Source organism: Sceloporus undulatus, chromosome 3 (assembly GCF_019175285.1).
Source record: "Sceloporus undulatus isolate JIND9_A2432 ecotype Alabama chromosome 3, SceUnd_v1.1, whole genome shotgun sequence".
Classification (NCBI taxonomy): Eukaryota; Metazoa; Chordata; class Lepidosauria; order Squamata; family Phrynosomatidae; genus Sceloporus; species Sceloporus undulatus.
Window position 1 is genome coordinate 243,919,887 of NC_056524.1, and position 22,963 is coordinate 243,942,849.

The 22,963-nt window shown below is 41.1% G+C and overlaps 1 protein-coding gene across 4 annotated transcripts in view; it reads left to right on the top strand.

The window, feature by feature from the left end:
* The window catches only part of MME (membrane metalloendopeptidase), a 114,038-nt gene extending 111,009 nt beyond the window's left edge, over positions 1-3,029 (top strand). For all 4 annotated transcript variants that reach the window (XM_042458988.1, XM_042458986.1, XM_042458987.1 and 1 more), the window contains exon 23: positions 1,085-3,029. In XM_042458988.1, coding sequence (XP_042314922.1) covers positions 1,085-1,295 — 211 coding nt within the window. In that variant the 3' untranslated portion in view covers positions 1,296-3,029. The remainder of the gene's footprint in view (positions 1-1,084) is intronic.
* Positions 3,030-22,963: the final 19,934 nt, after the last annotated feature.

Sequence of the window (22,963 nt, forward strand, 5' to 3'; positions counted from 1 at the left end):
TCCACATGCAGAACTATTGCAAATGTGCAATAATGCAGCTAAAGTAACGTGTCATTTTGTACACCACCTCTGTTCATTTCTCATGGTGCAATGAAGTGATAGTTATGCACATTCTCATACGTTGCACTATTTAGTGGTATTTAGTACAGAGTTTGCAAAGTGCTAGCAAAGGATAATTCCATTGGCAGATATATATATGTACTGCATGAATATAACATAGGCTGTAACCCAGTGTCTTAAACATTTTATTCATCATTCTAAAAATGTTTTGTTTTGCTTTGTTTTCCAGTTTTCCAAGGTTTTGAACGGAGAAAAGAAATCTGTGCAATTTTTCTGAGTGTTTTCTCCCAAGCCTTCCCATTTCTACATGTGAAGGAACTGGATATTGCTTTGCGCAATGTCCCCCCAAAAGTATTTACAATGGTATAATTTCCAATTACACCATTGTGAGTTGTCAAGAGCATACCATCCTTAGAATGCTGTCATACTAAATATGAGAACCAGAATCATTTTGGACACTGAAGTTATGCAGCTATGTAGTGACGTCCATCCCATTCCCTCCCCTTCATCCCCACTTGCTGAGTAGGAGCTTCTGCAGTTGACAGGGGGTCCATTCCTCGGTCACTCTGGAAGCAGCTGATATTACCACCCACTCCCATGAGCAATCTGAGTTATGACAGGCAGAAGCAGGGTCCCTGTCACAATTCCTCTGGAATTGCTCACATAAAATGGTTAGGAATGTCAGTCTGCCTTGACAGGGAAACAGACTCCCCACACACATCTTTCCATCACAGTAACTGCTGCCTGTTAAGTTGGGATTGTGGCATTTTCACAGTCCCTATATGTCCCAAAATTAAGAAATACATAGGGATCATGAATGTCAGACAGTTATGAATGTGTGAATCTAGGTTGCACATTGATAACTGCCCAGTTGAATACCAGCTGATAGAAGAAGTCACGTCTGTGTGGGAAGCCTTAGCCTTTTAGAATTGGGGGAAAGGAAAGAATGACCTTGTGCTTTGTTCAATCTTATTTGTGACAGAGACCCAACGGTGCCAAATTGTTATCTTCTTTTGTTTTAAAGGGTTCTGGGAACACTACAGAACACTGAAGAGTTTTCTGAGGCCTTTAAATGTACCAATACGCAATACATGGATCCTGTGAAAAAAGTGCCGAGTGTGGTGACAGGGCTACCAAGGAAGAAGAGGTTTCCAGAAATCTGGAACAGTTTGAAAAGTGCTGGGAGGGGATTTGCTGCAAAAGGAACAATAACAGAAATTGATCAAGTGCACTAAAGCAATGAAGTCTCCAGAAAAAGAAAAGAACTAAATACCTTGCTAAGGCAGCCACTGCCAACCGTTAACTGGACTCAACTTGGGAAATGCTAAATGGCTGCATACCTAAAGTTTCTTCATTTTTTAAACTATGAAACAATTTATTTCTGATTTCCACTCAGTTTGCAGATTTTCTTTAACATTTGACTCATTTCATCCAGATATTGTCTTGAAAACATGCTGAACCAATGGAAGTGTGCTTAGACTTAACAATCTGTTGTCCTAAAAATGTATTATGTTATTTATAATCAGATGGTAGAAGAGAGTATCAAATAACACCATAGCTTGGATGTGAAGCATTATGATGAATTAAGGGGGTGTCATTGAAGGGATGGGATTCTTTATTATCTCCTGTTATAGCTCAAGTGCTTTGCCAAATCCTTGTTTTTCAGAGATGGGTTTAGGAAAGAGAAATCTATAAGGGCCCTTAAAATCAGACTGCTTAAGTTTTTTTAAAAAAATAGAAACCCATTTTCATTCAGACATTTTCATACAGGGTAACACCTATGGTCCTAGCTTCAGTTAGAAGCAACTAGCCCTGTGTATGAACTGGTGGTTCTACATGCCATAAATATTTCTGTTTGCAACAGAAGATGTTCAAAATCAGTATGCAATACAGATGGAGGTGTGCAACCAGATGCAATTCAGTTTCTTACAGAATTGGATATGTATGGCCAGCACTGCCCCAGGTCTGGCTGAAGTAATAGCCACCCATCAGGCATTTATTTCTTCTCACTTCTGCTGCTTTTTATCTTAATGGGAAATAGCTAAGCAAGCTGTTTCTCCTTTCTGCCTCCATATTATATTGCCTATAGGACTCTGATGTGTGCAAGGCACATGCCCATGTCCTCTGGACTCCATCTTAAGATTTTCCCTATTTCATTTTTATTTGAAGCCATTTTTCCTCAAGAACAATCCAAAGACAAATTGTAACCTACTTCAGAGATTAATGATTGACCAAATTTATTATGTGCTGCTTTCTGGTCGAAATAATACTGTAGATAATTTATTACTGTTTTTAGCATATATTGTAATCTGTCCAGATGTAATCAAAAATTCCTCCATGTTTTTTTCTAAGATTTTCTTGCTTTATCTCAAATCTTGTTCTTTCTTTTTTTTAAGGAAAATTTGTAATAATATATAAGATCATAAGATCATACTTTTTTATATTTAATGCTAAACTATACCAGACATGAATAGTTATATATACTATATGGGCATATACTATTGGTGTGTCAGGATCATTCTAAACACAAAGGTCTCTAACAATAGGGTCTACAGACTGATGGTATGATTTTGAAATAAATTCTGAGAAGGCCAGTTCTACAACTACTGGGACCTGCATACCTAATGCAAGTGATGTTTATAATTCCTCTGAATCAGCAAGACATTTGCTTCAGTAATAATGTTAAACATGTAGGCATTTGCATATCTGGACTCTTAGTAGTACAAAGTCTTTTGAACTGTGCTATAATAATTTTGAAGTGCCCTCCCACAGGTGGCCTAGGAACGTATTGCTTCTGGTATTGAAGCACAGAGAAATTTCCAAATAAATAAATAAATACCAGATACCTCGGGTGACTTGGATGGGTCTATTTCTGTGCATTTAAAGAATCTGTGTGCATTATACTTTTCAAATTTGTCATTGGATGGAACATTTTATAATTAAATGAAATCCACATTTCTTATTGTCTATGGCTGTTGCAGTGTGTGTTTCCTTGGAAAGACGTTACAACATATATTCATTAGCTTGCACAATCTGCATGTTTAAGTTGGATACTGATGACTCTTGGGCATTGCCCCTGCATGAGATTGTTCAGATTCATGTGCTGAAAGAATCACCTGATTTGTTGCTATGTGTTTCTAAAACTGAAATTCGGCCTGCTATCATAAATCTTTGTATTTTTGATTTGGAAACTTTCAGCTTCTGCTTGCAATGAAAATGTCTAGTGACCTGTTTATGTGATTGCCTCCCATTTTTTTTCAAACTCCAGATTAAGTGACACTTTTTAAGTTAGTCATCCTGTTGCTTTGACAAGCCATACCTTTTCACCAACACTTACTGTGAGGTGTATCCATGGATCTGAAGTATCCTGCTGTCCAAGAGCATGTCTATGAGATACATATTTCAAACTGAGAGTCACTGGGGGAGCTAATGCATTCCAGTAACTTCAGTCCTTTCAGAAGTGGGTTGTTGCTAGCTCCCCAAATGTTCCACTCCTTACCAAGTCTTGGTTTGAGTTTATTAAAATGTTTATTCTGCACACTGCCATATTGGAATGGCAGGATGAAATGTCAGACATACATGTTCTAACTGACTGAAATAATGAAATAATTATTATTATGTTTATGTTTATGCTTATTTATATCCCGCCTTCTTCCCAGTACAGGGACTCAAGGTGGCTAACAAATCTAAAACAGTCCAAGTTAAAACACTATAAAACATGCAAAATTCAAGTTTAAAAAACAATTAAACAATTCAAACAATTGAAAACAGTACATCATTAAAGTTTAAAATTCTTTAAAAACAAAAACAAAACAGCATCCATGTCATGCGAAAGCCTGGTGGCATAAAAACGTCTTTACCTACCACTGGAAGGACAGCAGGGGTGGAGCCATCCTGGCCTCTCTCCAGAGCTTGGGAGCAGCCACTGAAAAGGCCCTTTCTCTTGTTCCCACCAAACATGCCTGACAGGGTAGTGGGACAGAGAGAAGGGCCTCTCCCGATGACTTCAATATTCTGGGGGGAGATACAGTCCTTCACATAGCCTAGACCCAAGCCATATAGGGCTTTATAGTTCAAAACCAGCACTTCGAATTGCGCCCAGAAACGGACTGGCAGCCAATGGCTGCAGCGCTTTGAATCAGTTGAAGTTTCTGAGCACTTTTCAAAGGCAGCCCCATGTAGAGTGCATTACAGTAACCAAAGCATGTACCACCATGACCAGGTTTGATTTCTTCAGGGACAGGCACAGTTGGCACGCATGTTTTAGCTGTGCAAAGGCACTCCTGGTCATCACTGATAATCTGGGCTTCCAGACTCAGCGCTGAATCCAGAAGTACCCCCAAACAACGAACCTGAGTTTTCAGGGGAAGTGTAACCCTATCTAGGACAGGCTGAATCCCTATTCCCAGATCTGTTTTTTGACTGACAGGAGCACCTCCCTCTTGTCTGGATTAAGCTTCAATTTGTTTGCCCTCATCCAGTCTATTACAGCAGCCAGACACTGGTTTAGGACAGAAACAGCTTCCTTGCAATTAGGTGGGAAGGAGTGATAGAAGTGGGTATCATCAGCATGCAGGTGACACCTTACTCCAAAACTCTGGATGACCTCTCCCAGCATTTTCATGTAGATGACAGGCAACAGGACTGAGCCCTGAGGGACCCCACAGCCCAATAGCCAAGGAATCAAACAGGTATCCCCCATCACCATCTTCTGAGAGCACCCCTCCAGGAAAGAGCGGAGCCACTGTAAAACAGTACCTCCAAGCCCTATCCCAGAGAGGTGACTCAGAAGGATACCATAGTCAATGGTATCAAAAGCTGCTGAGAGGTCCAGCAAAACCAACAGGGACACACTCTCCCCATCCAGTTCTCTGCATAGGTTACACCAAGGTGGTCAAAGCTGTTTCCCATAATCAGGCCTAAAACCAGACTGACATGGATATGGTGGAAAACCTTTAGCATATGAAAGTAAGTGTGTATCCTTCCTTCCAAAACATGTGGTGGCAATCCTGGGACTAGTATGCCTTCTATGCATTCAGAAAGGAGAAAGCAGCACTACTACAATGAAGGAAAATGGCTTTGCTGTAAAATTACAGTTGGCCCTCCTTATAGGTAGGCTTGGCTTCCACAGCTTTGAGCTCACACGGAAGGCAAGCCCAGGCAGAAATAATGGGGTGTGTACTCGCACCATGCACCACATGCGCCACCATGAGCATGCACCCCATTATTTCCAATGGGGCTTGAGCATACGCTCTTTTCCCCATACGTGGGGGAGGGGTGTCCAGAATGAATCCCCTGTGTATGGGGAGGGCAGACTGTACCATCTTTCCCTCAATTCTACTTGGTCTAACTTATGTATCTCTTTTGCTGGTGCATTAACCTTCATATTCATGTTGAAGTGCTCACTTTTCATCACTGTAGTTGGAGGGATGAGACTGATAAGTCATCCAGATTGATTATAAAGACCAGAAAGTCCCAGTTTTTGTTCCTGTTCTTTTCCGTTTTAATTTCAAGATCCGTGCATATTTTGTTTATCCCAGAATATTTTCTGTTGATTCCATGTACAATCAGAAGCTTTTTATACCAACTCTCCTGGTTGGCTTATTTTAACCCAATATAAAATTGTAAAGGACAGGAACAAGATCTGGGACTTTGCAATCAGTTTGGATGCACCCTGAGAGTGTTTTTTGTAATAGTGCTGCCTCCTGGGTTTTTTTAATTATTATTATTTTATTTTGTTTTGTGTTTTGGCGCAAAACTTTTTGTGCAAATTGTTGTTTTTTTAAATTTCACAAGCAGTAACACATTTCTTCTTGTGGTCTCAGAGGTACACTAGTGTGATTGGTTCTTCAACTACTTATGCGAGTGGTTAAGTGGTTTTGCACAAGTAGTGGCACAACCAGTTCTGTAACCAGCTATACAGCTGCTTCTGTCATGTGTGTGCAGCCAATTCTGCAATTCACTGCACAGCTGGAAACTGCACTGGATTCCTGCCTTGTATGTAGTGCACACACACAAGGCAATTATTCACCTACAGTTGCAGCATCATTGGTGATCATGTTATGAAAGCAATTGTAATGGGTGATTGTTGAACTCAGTTCTCACTTGCTCTTGCTAGCCTGCCCAAAGGTGAGGGATGATGGGAGGAGGAGTTCATCAGCATCTGTAGGGCTCAAGGTTCCCCAGCCCTGCCTTAGACTGTTATTGCACCAAATCTTATTATATGGCTGAGGAACTGTATTCTTTCAAGTATTGGATAATTTATCAGAACACTTAAGCATCTGTCAATGCCTATTTTACTTATGTACCCTCAGGATTTTGTTTCAGGCTTGAAAAAGTCTAATGAAGTACCATCTTTAATTAAGAGATTAGTGACCCTGCCAGATTCGTTTAGAATACAAACAATTAAAGTAATCAGAACACTTGGTTACATATGTTGCTCTCATTTTCTAAGGACTTCAAATGAAAACATATGCCTTAAATATGTAAATATTATTGTTGCATAAGATACCCCTTCATTTGCTCACTATGGGGTCAAACAGACAGGCCAAAAGAAATGGTTTCTGGCCACCTTGGCATTTAGATGACGCATAAATAAACTCTTGCCCAGAAGATGCACACCTTCAACTCTGCATATAAACACCCTGACACAAGACCAATCCCAAAGGACTACTCCATCCTAACCCTTTCCCTAAAGCTGTATATAAATGGTGCAGGTGCACATTTTAAAAGGATGGAGCTGGCAGTCAGGGTGGCAATGCAAAAAAGGGACAGTGTGACACCTCCAAAGATTATAAGTACAACACACACAAACCAGGCAGTCCAAGATGGGGCATGGGATAGACGGGGGGTGGGTGAAGAGGGCATGTGGGGGGTCCTCTCTGATTGTGCATTGCCAGTGTTTTAACAATAGCAAGTAAATTTCTATACCACCTATCAGTGCACTTAAGCACTCCCTAAGTGGTTTACAAAGTGTAAGCTAAAAAAAAGTTATTTGTGGGTTTTTCAGGCTATGTGGCCATGTTCTAGAAGAGTTTCTTCCTGAAGTGAACAAAATTTGGCTACCAGGCCTGAGGAATAGCAAAATAAGGACTCAGCAAATGCAAATGGGAAACCACTCAGAGTCAGGGGCATTCCCAGCAGATAATGATCATCAATTAGCAGACACTAATCCTCTTTTGCATTAGCCTTCCAGCCTGAGGCCTGCCATTAGCACAGAACAATACACATACAAATCACTCCTGCATTCCCAGGCTCACACAGTGTGTGTGCACGCACGCACATACACACACACATATACATAACCACTTTTTCCAGGCAAGCATTCTCTGAAGATGCCAGCCACAGATGCTGGCGAAACGTCAGGAAGAAACTCTTCTAGAACGTGGCCACGTAGCCCGAAAAACCCACAAAAAACTATGGCTGCTGGCCATGAAAGCCTTCAACTACATACTAAAAAAAGTGCTTTACTGGGCACACCTCTACTCTGATGTCCTGTCCCGATGGAGGGTCGCAGGTGTGACTGTGCATGATCAAAGGGGGCAGCCATCCAATGGGATGTCATCTAGACAGCAGGCTGTTGTCAATGGTGGGGAGAATTTTTTTTAAAAAAATACCCAGCATCATGGCTTGATGACGGTAGTGGGGAGCAGGTGGCACAGTCAGCGGGGTCTCAGTCCGCCTTCGGAAGCAGCATCTTTGAGCCACTCTTTCCTGCCCATGACATCTGCTTTGCCCCTAAGTTTTCATCTTCCTGAACACTAAGAGATTACAGTACATTCTTCCCCTTGTTCCATCCTAATGCACAACAAATAGTAAGCCCTGTATAATCACTAGGATGAGCAGAATAGCTTACTTAGGAATTTAGGGGATTTTCCTCAGAGTGCCTTTCAGTGTTTTATGCACATCTTCTAAACTAGAGGTACAAAACATTCTATCAGAGGAAGCAAACCTCTAAGGGCAAACATTAAAAGGAATGTGGGCATTTCAGCAGCTGTGTTCATTCTGACCCACAAACCCCAGGTCGAGGGCTGGAATGAGAGAACAAACTAATTTCTGCATATGCTTCTTGTCCTTGGTAGCAACAGACTACCAGGTGTGAGATAGGTGCATGAGAGTGGAAAAGGAAAAGCACAGCCATTTCTAAACTTTGTTATTGTTGTATGCCTTCAAGTCATTTCTGACTTATGTTGATCCCTTAGGTGAACCTATCATGGGGTTTTCTTGGCAAGGTTTTCTGTGAGGCGGGTTGACATTGCCTTACAAATTGCAACTTCATTTTTCAAGCAGTACAATTTTCTCCATGTATTGCCATAAGATTTTCTGCACCTAATCATGTATTTGTGTGCAAGACAATATTTACACATACACATGCCATTAAAATAAGCAAAAAAATAACAATTTCCCCCAGACAATGTTGGCGTTAAGCTTACTGAGTTTTTTATGATTTTATAAAACATGCCTAAGGAAACACTGTAGTGCCTTAAGTTGGAGGAGACAGCAAGCAAATACGAAAAAGGCAGTGTCAGAATTGAAGCCCCATTGTCAAGGAACTTAAACCTTGCACATATTGTGTTGAATATTCAGACCCAGAATTTGCTGGAAAAGGAAGGGCTTCAACCATGGCATTTATTTCAGTACAATGTAATAAGTTCATCAAGATAAGTATTTATGTGGAGGGAACACTTTCAGTTGCTGATTTCATAAGTCAGTTTGTGGCAAGATCACAGACAGCAACATATATATAAGTCCAACTTGTGCAGGGCATTTTATCCGACATCAAATTTATTTATTTATTTATTTATTTATTTTATTTTATTTTATTTTATTTGTATGTCATATTTCTCCTGGAGTGGGACCCAATTTGGCTCCCATAAAGAATCAATTAAAAACCTAGTAATAACATTTTTAAAACAATTAGAAATCATCACAATAAAATAGTATAAAATCATTTAAAAGACATGCAAATATTTTTTTTAAAAAAATAAAAGATCTCAATTAGAAGTTCCCCTGATTACACATTGAAAGCCTGCTTAAATGGAAAGGTTTTTGCCTGCAGGTGAAAGGAGAGCAGAGAGGGGGCCAGTCTAGCTTGCCATGAAAGGGAGTCTTGGGGGATGGGAGCAGCCACTGAGAAGGCTTTCTCTTGTGTCTTCACTAGGTAAGTCTGTGATGGTGGCAAGACCAAGAGAAAGCCTTCTACTATAGACCTTAATACTCTGGCAGATCCATATATACATATACAGTATTTCGGATAGTCTGGGCCTAAGTTGTATAGGGCTTTGTAGGTAATGACCAGGACTTTGAATTGTGCACTTTGGATTTCTCTCTGCACAGAGAGAAATATGCCAAGAACAAATGCGACAATTACTGAATTTGGATTGGCTTTGATTTATTAACATAATTTGTAATTTAATTGTCAATTCAAAGTTTATAATTGCTATTTGATTTAGGCAAGTAAGGTAAGTGCTAGCTGACATATTTTGCAGGCAAATACTGGATAGAAGAGTAATTTCTGGAAGGATCTGCTCCTCCAACAGGATGTGGAAGAGGCAGTTTTGCTCCCCATAAATGACACACCCTATGATGTTGGAGACGCATCACTACCACCACTAGTAGCCGCATTCTAGAATCCCATCCCACCCCCAATAACACCTGCTTCAGCCTGACCAGTTCTTGCATCAAGCTACTGTCTCATTGGATTCATGCCACACTGTTGGCAAAACAAGCCAGGCCCATGTGCTTTGGATACAAAGCCAAAGATACAGACCATGTTCAGGTGCACTAGCTCCCACTGGGGTCTGTGAAACACAGATGGCCAAAGTAGGGTTTCCAGATTTCAGAGCCTGGCCCCTATTCTCCAGTTCCTAGAACAAGGAGAAAGAATCTTAGGAAAAGAGTGCTTCCTTGAAAATGTGTCCATATATATATATTTCACAATTCTAAGCTTGGCAGGTTTTTGTTGTTGTTGTTGTTGTTAAAAAAAACTGAATAGCATACTCTGTGCAACTGTGCTTGATGCACAGTTGTAATATCACCAAGACCCACACCTGTGACTTCTCACTGGGACATCCCTAGGATGTCAGTCATCCTGATAGCTCAGGATGTGTGATAGTTCTGATCTGGCAATCCTAGAACAAAGACAGGTTGGTCTCTAGAAAAGGTAATCCAAGTCATACTCCTGCCCTGTTCCAAACTGCGGAAAAATACAATAAATGTAACCAAGATTTAATACACACACCCCAAACTCTCCTCAGTTTCTACTGACTTATGCATGGACCTCAACTGAGAATTCAATGTCTCTGCATTTATACAAATTGCAGCCTAAGCATTTTACTTCTTCAAACACAACCAATACAACCCAGAGAGAGTTATAAACCTTTATAATAACTCAAGAAGATATTTGAAAAAGCTATCAGTTTTCATCATTGCCAGTATCATCTCATGGTGTCTTCCTGAAACTTTACACAAATTGCCATATTCCTCTAGAATTGTAGAGTTGGAAGGGGCTTCATGGGCCATTCTGCCCTACCCACTGTGCAAAGCAGAAGCTCCATCTAAAATATTGCTGATAGGCAGCTGTCTAACCTCTTTTTGATGATGTCTAGAGAAGGAGACTTCATCACCCGTCTAGACAATTGGTTAAAGTGCCAAATTTAGATGTTCTTTCTAATGTTCAATTGAAATCTATTCACCTGTAACTTCAGACTATTAAACCTGGTCCTACTCTGCCCCCTCCTCTCTGTGACACCTCTTGAGTTCTTTTTTAAAAGAGTGCAATAATGTCACCCCACTGTCTTCTCTTCACTAAGCTGAACATGCCCAGCTCCTACATTCTCTCATAATATGTTTTGTTCTCTATAGCCCTTCTCTAAATCTACTCCAACTTGTCTATATCCTTTTTAAAATGAGGTGCCCAGAACTGAATTAAGTACCCCAGATGAGGTCTGAGCAGTGCAGAATTTAGTGGGACTATTACTTCCCTTGAGGTTTAATGAAAATTTTAAAGAGTCATTGATTAAAATGTTAATCAGCACAAAACTCTGAGGCACTCCACTTGAGACCTCCTTCCATTTTGAAGCATATCCATTGATGACAACTCTTTCAGCTTGGTTTTCCAACAAATTATAGATCCAACAGTGTTACTATCTATTCAGTAAGTAAGTAAGTAAACAGTCCACCCTCCCCACCCCACCCACCCCCCACATATGGGGATAAGAGCATATGCTCAAGCCATAGAAAAGAATGGGACATGTGCTTGTGGTGGCACACGGGGTGCACAGCACAAGTACGCTCCCCATTATTTCTACTGGGGCTTGCCTTCCATGTAAGCTAAAAGCCGCGGAAGGCAAGTCCGCCCATAAGGAGGGCTGACTGTATCATCTTCTCATTTCTACTTGATCTGTAAATAGGATTGTGAGAGTGAATATGCCTGTCTAAAAGGGTTTACAGTGAAATAAAAGGATGACATGTTGTACAAAATTTGGAGTTGACTGTGTTGTTCATTTGTTAATCCTTGTATCTGATAGATTTTTTAAACTCAAAACCAAATAACCTCCCCCCACCCCATTTCAACAATGATAAATTGTTTGCTGCTTTCCAGTTTTGTACTATTTCCAGGCATACAGCTAAGCACAGGAAATTGATTAGGTTTTTTTTGCATGGCAAGTATCTCTTTTTACCAAAAAAAACCCCACCACAATTCTGGAGACATTGTAATGTTATGGCCTGTTATTAGACAAATCACAAGAGGAAAAACTTTTAAACAGAAACTGTTCACCAAAAGACAATCCCACCATAGGTGGCAGTATGATCCAATGCCACCCCAAATATCCTAGCAAGATTTAAATCTATTTTAAGCTAAATATGTTAAAAGTTAGGTAAAAGGTAAATGCTTTCCCTTGACATGAATATCTAGCAGTAACCAACTATAGGGAACAGTGCTCAGCTCCATTACTAAGCCAAAGAGCCAGCGTTGTCTGAAGACGATGCCAGTGGTCATGTGGCCAGCATGACTACACCGAATGCTGTTACCTTCCCACCGAATCTAGTTGCATTTGCATTCTTTCAAACTGCTAGGTTGACAGAAGCTGGGACTAGTGACGGGAGCTCACCCCATCATGCAGCAGTCGGGCCTTGAACTGCCAACCTTCTGATCATACAATCATCAGAACTGGTGTCTTAACCACTAAGCCACTGCATCCCTTAAAAAAATTACTTTAAAAAGTACTAAAATAAAGTAAGTACTGATGTGAAAAACCACCAGTATAGTATTTTAACTGAATATTCTTTAATTTTGACTGAAACCATATTAATTAAGTACTCAGGACTTATATTTCCCCAATCTATAATTTGTAATGTTCAGGGAGTAATGAGCAACATTATTTGTTACACTAAAATTTTGCCAACAGTAGCTTTTTTATGAGCCCAGAAGATGCTCATAAACCAGGGTTTGAATCCCCATTCGGTCATAGAAACCTATTGAGCGAGCTTGGGCAGGTCACACTCTCTCAGCCTCAGAGGAAGGCAAGGACAAACCCCCTCTGAACAAATGTTGTCAAGAAAACCCCATGATAGAGTTACCTTGGTGTCACCATAAGTCAGAAATGATTTGAAGGCACAGAACAGCAACAAGCAGTTTTGTATTTCTTTTTGAAGTAATGACATTTCTAAAAGTATTTCTCCAAAAGTAGCAAGTTACAAATAATGATCTAAATACATTTGCAATTACCACCTAAAGTAAACCTGCTGAATCAGTGAGATTTACCTGCATATCGACTTAGTACTGAGCAATTAATTCAGCTAGCCTATTCTGTTGGGGATGCTTTGATTTGGATTTCCTGAATGGCAGGGGGTTGGACTGGATGGCCCGTGCGGTTTCTTCCAACTCTATGATTCTATGATTCTAGTTAACTCTAGCAACTGGATTTAGGTCAACATCAGTACTTGTAACATGTTACTTCCAGGCCTCCAAAGAACTGCATTTATAGAAGGAGACAAAGTGAAAACAAATTCAGATATAAAGATCATGATTTATTGATCAAGGAAGAGGGGCCACTCTGTTGCATAGGATGTGCATGGTGCTATTTTCTATACAGCAGCTAACAGATATGCTATTTCAGAAATTTTCTTGTAATGGCAAGGACTGGACAAGATCTCCTCTGAGGCAACTCAGTTCTGTGAGTCTGTGAAATAGGAACCACATTAAATTACTTCTATGTGGTTGCTGGTATCAAGTGATGAGCTACCACTGTCATAAGCAACCAAAAAGAAAAGTCCACAGTGGCTCAGTTCACCTCTGATCATTGCATGGGACTACTATATAGGGCAGTCTGCATGTCATGGTCATACGTATCAATTTACCCTTAGCCAAGAATGAAAAAGGCAGAAGATTCAAAAGGATCAACAAGGGAAGCATCTCTGCTTTAAATACTTTTGGAAATAAGCCATGCAATTCAACAGAATCTAAAAATAGAGGGCAAGTGCTAATCCTGTCATCTGTGCCAGACTTTCAAATTATCCACTTCAGCATGGTTTACAGATGTCCCTTCCTTAAAATGAACTTCACAGTGTGATAAAGTCACTCTCATTTCATGCCTCTTCCTCCCTGGGTCGTGCCTCTATGTATCTTGAGAAGACACAGTCAATGTGATCCCCACCACTGCCATGTCTTTCACCTTGTAGTTTCTTTGTGGCAATAACTTTTTAATAATAATGCATAGCAAGAAATAGTTCTGAGAGCACAGATAACATTACTTACCACCACAATGATCAAAGAGTAATTTCTTTGATCTTTCATAGTCCATGTAGATAAGTGTGGGGGGAGGGGGGCGATTTGGTTGTCTTTTATCAGCAAAGAGGCTTTATGGTAAACCACATATTCCTAGACATGTCCTGAGTATTACTTGTTATACTGGACTTGTTGGCAATGCAGCTGCAGAACTGCTTGGAATTGTTTCAGCATTTGCTGACCCAGAAAAAGACCTCAATTGGACAGGGCTTTGTGTTCCTGCAGGTGTTTAACACTTCTAGGTCTACAGTGACCTGCAGATGTTCACTATTCCTAGGTCTAATTGTCCCCTCTGACATGTCACCCTTCAACCAGTACAGGGGGATGATTACTATGTAGATCAGTGATTCCCAAAGTGGGCAGCATGCCCTCCCAGGGATGGTGGAAAGATCAAGGGGAGTGGTGACTGAAAAAGGGACAGCAGGGGGATGGTGAGGAAAAAGGGAGTAGTAGGGTCACTGAAAGTACTGGCACACAGGAAAGACAAGGAGAACAAGCAGCCTTTAGGGCCATGGTGGGTATGAGGATTTAGAGAATGTGCAACAGGAGCAGTGGCAAAAAAAAAACATCTTTCACATTTGGGACCTAACTTAATCTTTATGAGCTTTGCTGGGACTTGGCTGGCAGGTTAGAGCTGCGCTGCTGCTTCTGCTTACTTTCATCAGACAGGCTGAGAGAAGAGGTAGCAGAAGAAACAATGCTTGTGTTAGGGGGATAACTTGAAGCTGTGTGATTCTTCACCTCTCTCAGATTGAGAGTCCTTTCTTGCAAGGGTGAAGCTTCTCCCTTTGTACCCGGTCACCAGTCAAGCAACAGCCAAAAAGCCTCTCACCCACACCAGCCTATGCTACAAGATTGGCATGGACAAGGGGCTTCTCAGTCACTGCTCAGCCAGTTGCTCAACCAGCTGTTTGGTTGCTGCACTCTTTGCACCATCAACCTGGGATCAGAAACCAAGCAGCTGGCCAGTTGGCCTTCTTTTTACTCTAAGGTCAGTGCAGGCAAGATGGAGGAGCAGGTCTGAGCTGCTGCCACTTCTGCTGCTGTATTCACAAATGAGAGGCAGAAGAGGAGGCAGTGGCGAATTCAGCACAGCTGAGGTGGATGCTGCTGGCTAGGTGGCTGGTCCATAAACAGTAGAACTAATGTCAAGAATGAGGCATTGTGGGGCACTAGGATTGTCACTCAAGAGAAAACAGTATTTGGGACCATTGGTGTAAATCCTATCACCTGTAGCAGCTGGTGGTGCCAATATCAGTAGAGTGATGATTACATTCTGAATTTTAGCCTGAACTTTAAAGGAACTATCCAAGACACTGATTCCACACAATGCCTTTAAACTCAGAGAGCACTCACCACTTCACTAACCTTATGTCCCTGTCTGTCACTGACATATGCATGTGTATGTTACTATACAAATGCAGGGTGGAATTATTCACCATGGACAGCAGACATATTCCACTGACAGTGGTGAAAGTGGAAGTTGTGCATATAGCAATGCTCTGCATTGTAGTGGCACATTGCACATGTGATAGGGGCATTGCAGTGGCACACTGTACATTGAAGCTGTCTTCACCTCAGGATAGCCACATTAGTGTTGGGGTGGGGGACATAAGCAGACCAGAGTCTGAAAGCTAGCATCAAGGCAGGCAAGGTAAGCGATGACAAAGACCTTTTCGATCAAGTCAAGCCTGCTGGAGAATGCAGGCTGCAGGCACCGGCCATTGTTTTGCTATGAATGGGTGAACTTGTGTGGGTTATTCTGAGAATGGAGCTGGCACAAGAAGGACTAACTGTGGCAAAGTCGCTCAGTAATCAGGTGAGTGGGTGGCAGGAAGAACATGGTATGTTATGAAAATGTGAGCACCACAGTGCACTAATAATGAACTACACTTTCTGCCATCCCTGCTATCCTTTCCTCAAAAGAAGGAAGAAGAGGAAGACAAGGCAGAAGAGGACAAGGAGAAGAAAAAGAAGGAGACAATGATGACAAGGCCACTGATCTTCCATTTCATTGGCATTCCTGAACAAAACTTGTAAAATGATATTTTTAGAGCTACTGTTTCCAGCATCCTCTCAGTCGGGGAATTTTGGGATTTATAGATGAAAAGGCATCCTTTTGAAGCTCTGTTCCTGAAAGGCAGTGAGATGGAGCTCATGGCATGCACGTTTGGTAGCAAATACATGTTGATGGACAGCAGCAGGTGAGTGAAATTGAAGTGTTCATCAGCTATGGAGGTCACCCTTAGCAAGTGTGAAAAGTTCCTTTCTTGGTCTTTAGCTCTGCAAAAGGGATAAGTCCAGTTATGTGACCCCAGCACTGCCATTAGTAAGTACATAGAACTGGCCTAATATGATGGGGAGGAATTCTCTCCTCCATTTTAATCATGAAAGAGAAAGATGCTGATGTTGGGTGAAACAACCAATTCAACTGGCCTCATGGTAGGCCAATATCAACTGTGGCTTATTGGTTAGTGTGTTGAACCTGAATCTCCTAAGTCTCAATCCAAACTTGAACTCAGCCATGAAACTCTCTGGGTGACCCTGGGGCATCCATTGGCTTTCTCTGTCATACTGACTTATTTCAGGAGGTTGTTATAAAATAAAAGTACAGTGGTACCCCGGGATACGAATGCGCCGCCTTACGAAATTTCCGGGTTACGAAAAAAATCCATAGAAAAAAACTGTTCCGGGTTACGAAGGTTATTTCGGGTTACGAAAAAAATTTTGGTGCTTTTCGGCGCTTTTTCGCACGAAATCGCGGCTTTCACTATTAGCGCCTATGGCTTTTTCGGCTTACGAAGATTTTCGGGTTACGAACGCGGCGGCGGAACGAATTAAATTCGTAACCCGGGGTACCACTGTAGGCATAAGCCTCTGAGGTCCCTCCATGACAGTTGCACTGCATTCTGCTATAAGAAAATAGCCAGACATGTCTTCAATGACCCCCTGGCTCTTCAATGAATGGAAATTACCCTGTTGCAGGGGCTGTGTTGCTTGAAAGGTCAATTCTTGGGAGTATAACATTGGGAGATGTAGCACAGGAGCTATAGCTATCTACATATGTGTCTCCCAAAACAGGATTCCTATCAGTCTTTTCTTTGAAGATGTCCACTCCTTGAAGGGCTTTCCAATTCATGTCCCATTGAAAAATAAGGAATGATACAAAAGAGAGCAGGCAACAAGAGAGAGCACCTGAACAGTGAGAAGGCATATAGGTTAGTCACCCTCATCTCTTCCACATTGCAGAAATAAAGCAGTTTGATGCTATTTTAACTGTCATGACTCCTTCCTGTGGAATCCTGATGTTTGCAGTTTGTTGAGGTATTCAGGATGGTCTGTCAGAGAGGTCTGGTGTGTCACCAATTACAAATCCCAGGACTGTGTAGGATAGTGTTGTGGCAGTTAAAATTATGTCAAACTGCTTTATCTCTGCAGTGTGGATACACCCCATCACATTGTATTCCTTACTATACTTATTTCATAATTATAAAAATTATTTCTAAATTTTCTTCTATATAAATAAATTGGCATACACACCTAGTATGCACATTTTTGTCCTCTTTTCTAGCAGTGCATATATGGCCACACTAACTTTATTGCTTTGTGCAAGAACTGAAAGCTGGCATGCACAGTCATAATCTGCAGTCCCTTCTAATTTCCATGAACTACATGTAGTTCAACACAGTGAATTACTCCTGTTGCCTTATTGCTTGCAGTTTCAAGTAGCACCATGTTAGACAGATATCAAATTTGATCTTGCTTGCATGGCAAACTTGTAAGAGAAGTGAATACAGTGGAAATGCTCCCTAATCCCCCAAATGTGCCAGCAGATGGTTCATTGGTGTGGATCCTATTATTAGTCCCAACTAGAGTAGACCCACTGAACTAATGGGATTTAACCACATCTTCACTCACTATTCAACAATTCTGTGCTTAACCAATAGGATCCAGGCCTCTGTGTCATTGCATTACTCTACAAACAGCACTCTGGATTTTACCACTCTCTTCTTATCCACCCAGCTAGGAAGTCTAACAAATACTTTAGATGTATTTGGTAAATCTTCAAGCACACTCCCTCACCATGTTGCCACTTCATCAGGCAATTTGATCATCTTCCATTTCTACTTGTAGCAAACCACTTCACTCAAAATGTGAATGTGTACTCTTGTGTATGTGTGTGTGTGCATGTGCATATATGTGTCCATGTGCTGAATGCTCTCTCCATGTAGTATGATTCATACAAAGAAGGATTACAAAAATGGTGATAATTAGGTAGTTAGCCATTTTGGTTAAAATGAGCCAAATGTGAAGAAGGAACTGAGGATTAAGAATGTCTTTAAAAACTGCAACACGCAATGTGTTTGAAGAGTTTATGTTCCCTTTGGAACACATCTGGCATTGTAGTGCATTTTTTTGTATTTGTTTTGGATTTGGGGTACTTCTTTTTTTCGAATCACTTTAAATCTTTCTGCGCACTTAACGGGGCTTTGGGGAACACAAAACAATTTCACATCAGCAAAATATTTTGACTCATTACTCACACTTCCACTTCAGTTTCTGAGCTTGTAATTAAGTCCTCCAGTTTCTATTAATATAGGAAAACACACTATCACATTCTGTAATTGTGACTGTTGTGAAAACAACAGCTGTACCCATGCAAAGTCAATGCCATCTACTGTTTATGTATGGAGGATGATACTCCAAAAAGACATTTCAGAAACACACAGCCCCACCATGTGGTGGGAAAAATGAAAAAGGAGTTGCACAAACAACAGGACTGGTTATAATGAAGTGTCATTTCCTTTCAGAATTCATTAAACACTGTACAAAAATAGATACAGTTATAGTTTCAAGATTAGTTATACTCTGACTGGAAACATAACACATATAGGAAGAAACTGGTAACATAGAATGTGTAAGAAGTATACATGGTCTGGAATGCTAGTGGTAGTAACACAGCATGACACAGAAAGGGCCAATAGTAAACAATCTTCTTATGGAGCAAGACCATTACTCAATTGTAGAATAATGGCCTACAAGAATGTCTTGTGTTGAATTCCTGCTGTATCCAGTGAAAACATCTTACTATACCTCAGCCTTTCTCAAATAGTGGCGCGGGCCCCCCAGGGGGGGCGCGAGGCTTCGTAAAGGGGGGCGCGAGGCTCTGTTATGCAGAAGTGTACTTATAACAATTTTATAGACAAATGATACTATTTACAGTCGCGCGGGGGCGCAAAATGTTTTCTTCTTCCTAGGGGGTCATGACAGAAAATAATTGAGAAGCACTGCTATATCTGGACAATAACTGACTGAAACTCTGGAGTGTGACAGTGTCATAGATTGACTGCTGCAACACACAAACACAGTATTGGTCTATTAGAAGGAAAAATAAATAGAAGTCAAGTAAGGACAAACTATTTATTCCAGTTAAAACATCATAAACTAGTGGACAAGTGTCTGGGTTCTCAAGAACTCGTTCCCCGGGCTGCCTGTTAAGCAAAATGAAAACAAAGCAAAGCAAAGCCGGAGAAAAGAAAAAGCAGAAGATAATGAAAAATGTAAAAAAATTGTAATTTGTAATGGTTTTAAAATGGCTCAAGGGGGTCCGAAATATCTCTTTACTCAAAAATACAGATATGTAAATGAGTCAAATTTAACCGTGTTGTTGTTCTCTGGTTTCCATCATTAAATTCCTCCCAACTGGGTTTAGCATCAGATTGTGATAATTGTTTCTCCCTCACACTGAAATGCATAGGTTTTTAAGTGTGCATTTTTCTAGATATATGTATTTGATAATGCATTTTGAAGTATGCACATTTTCCCCCTATTGACTGAGGCATGTTTCTATGTTTATGAAAAATACGTATTCATGAACATTTTTCAAATGTATGTATTTATCAAATGGGGGTATATGTAGAAATGGGATCACAAACTGATAGCCAGACTTCTAGTCACTAACCACATTTTGGTCCAGGAGCTGCTAATCAGATAAAGATGTGCTAAGTTCAAAGGAACTTGCAACAAAGTTAATGTGCAAAGAACTGGTCACAAAATTGGATTTATGCAATTAATGCAGCATTTTTGGCATTCTACCAAAGGCTATTGGGACAAAGAAATCTCACACTGGGATGATAGAAGTGGCCAAGGTGTGCGATGAAAAGAGATCACCATGGTTTCCCCTCCACCCACTGCCCCATAGCAGGTGAACTTTCTTCCACAGAATTGCAGTTTGTGGGAAATGTTCCCAACCAAGAAAAAAACTCCAGTGTAACTACTTACCCATATAAATTAAGAGCAAGGAAATAAAAATAAGATAGCCAGAATCCTCTATCACATCAACAGCAGACTAGATGAGAGCAAGCAAACTGAAATTTACTCCAAACAATACAGCTCTTGGTCAGTCAGAAGGCAGACCGGGAACTAGGGACCCTGCCTGTGTTAGATAGGGTTACACTCCCCCTGAAGACACAGGTTCACAGTTTGAGTGCACTCCTGAACTCAGCTTTGAAACTGGAGGGCCACATTTCTGTGGTGACCAGAAACATTTGCACATTTAAAGCTTGTGGGCCTGCACTCATTCCTTGAGATGCCAGAACTTACCAGGCCTTGGTTACATCCTGTTTGGACTACATGCTTTCTTTGAGGGTGCCTTTGAAGAATGTTTGGAAACTTCAGCTGGTCCAAAGATCTTCAGCCAGGTTACCTGGGACAGGTTACAGAGACCATACTAAGTCCCTGTTGAAACAGCTCCACTGGCTGCCAGTTTGTTTCTGATCACAGTTCAAAGTTATGACCTATAAGGCCCTATATGCAGAGCTTATCACATTGCTTATTAAAGGGACTTACCTCTCCCAGCTTAAATTTTAAATTGGGCTGCATCTTGATATTATCACAAGGATTTTGCCACTGAATCCACTGCCCAGGTTCATCCCCGCTCCCAGGAGTGCTCAGCGCACTGCTTTTTGAAACCGGGAATTTTCCTTCTTAAGAAAATGGCCGCCAGAGCAGGGATGGACATGGGATGGACCCTAGCAGTGGATTTGGTGGCAAAATCCTTGTAATAATATCAGGATTCTGCCTGATTTAAAATTTAAGCTGGGCTAAGTCACTTTAATAAGCAATGTCATAAGCTCCTGGTTCAGGTCCAGGCTATTTGGCAGACTATATGAGTTAGCTTAAGTTCTGAGATGATCAGGAAAGACCCTTCTCTTATACATTTATCACACGGGGCTCCTGGCATGCAAATGGAATGGTACAAAAGGGGCAGGGAAGGGAATGAAATGGGTGGAGGATGCATTTTACTCTACACCAGAATACTGGCGCCGCTGCCGCCAGAAGTCCCTATCCGTCCCAGAGGAGGCAATTTTTGAGAACTGTTCAGTTCTCAAAAATTGCCTCCTCTGGGATGGATGGGGAACAGAACAGAACAGAATGGGGACTTCCAGCAGCATTCTGGTGTGCAGCAAAATGTGTCCCCCACCCATTCCTTTCCCTTCCCGGCTCCTTTTGTACTGTTCCATTTGCATGCCAGGAGCCCTGTGCAATAAACTTATTAGTCCCACCACCATCACAAGCACATTATATATAATGAGGACACAAGACAGGACATTCTCAGTGGCTGTCCTTAGACTCTGGAACTCCCTGCCCAGGAAGGACAAGCTTTTAAAACAGAGTATCTTTAAAGAACAGGCTTGGGGGTGCTGTATTATTTTATCTGAACTATTTTAAAGAGTTTTTAAAATCTTTTTAATTGCATTTTATTGAAGTTGACTTGTTTTAATACTGCAAGTAGTTTAATTCTATTTTAATGCTCCCTTTTTGTATGTTTTTAATTATATCATTCTTTTTACATTGTGAGCCTCTTCGAGTACCAATTCTGGGATGAAAGCAGAATATAATTAGCTATATTAATCATAATAACAGTCTATGTTGTGAAACTTCACATATACTTAGCTATATAACAGATGTGCTAAGAAACCTTGTAAGTGAATTATGAAGATATGTAATGGTATAAGAATGTCCTGATGCACATCAGTACTGCCTAGTTGGTGTTCCAGTTCACAATGGTCCTGATGCACATCAGTCCCTTTGCTTTCTCTTTAAATAGTAACTTAACAGCAGCTCTTTACTGCACACAGACATTAAAGAACTGCATAAATTCTAATTTCTGCAGACTTATGTCCATTTATAAAGACTTAAGTCCCTAAAAGGATCTCAGCCAATAGGTTTTGTTGACTATCACATGACTGCAATTTATTTCAAGATTTCCTAGTCCAAGACATAGGCATAAAGCAGAACAAATAAACTGCAATCATTACTTTCTTCCCATTGTACCTAAAGTAAATGAATTTAGACTTTAATCTGAAAAGACTGCATAGAAAGCCCCAAAGGGGTGACATGCAACCACCCCTGTTTCAGCCAGATTGGGGCTATGGCAACCACACACCGCAGCCCCGATCTGGCCTTTGCAAGACACAAAAAGGAGCTGCAAAAAGCAGCTCCTTTTTGCGCCCTGCGAAGGACATGATAGCCGCATTGCTGCGCCTTGGCAGCATTCCTTCAGTGCTATGTCGTCTGTATGCAGCGCCTGAAGAGCGCCATAATGCCATGTGCCATGCAGTACCGCAGGCAGCATCATGCCACCCTGAGGCAGAGCCGGGGCGTGCATCATGGAGATGCTGCGCCCCAACTCCACCACTAAGCCGGCCCACACTGCTGGTCTGAACAGCCCCTGAGTCCAATGAAATGTATCCCAAAATGGACCCCTGTGTAGTCAGATTGTTAACAGAGGCTGGTTACAAGGAACATGCAACCTCTTTGTTGTAACTTCTTCACTGGCTCCTTGTCTGTTTTCAGCACATTTCAAAATGTTGGTTATGATCTATGGTTTGAACATTGAACTGTGATTCTGGAGATCAGAGTTTGATTCCCAGCTTGGCTATAGACACCCGCTTGGATGACCTTAGTTGAGACAAACACTCTCACCTCCAGAAAACCCATGATAGATCTCAGGTTCACCATAAGCCGAAAATTATTTGAATGCACACAACAACAACAACTAAAGACTACATTTAAACACAATTAAAATGTATTTAAAAATATACAGTAAGC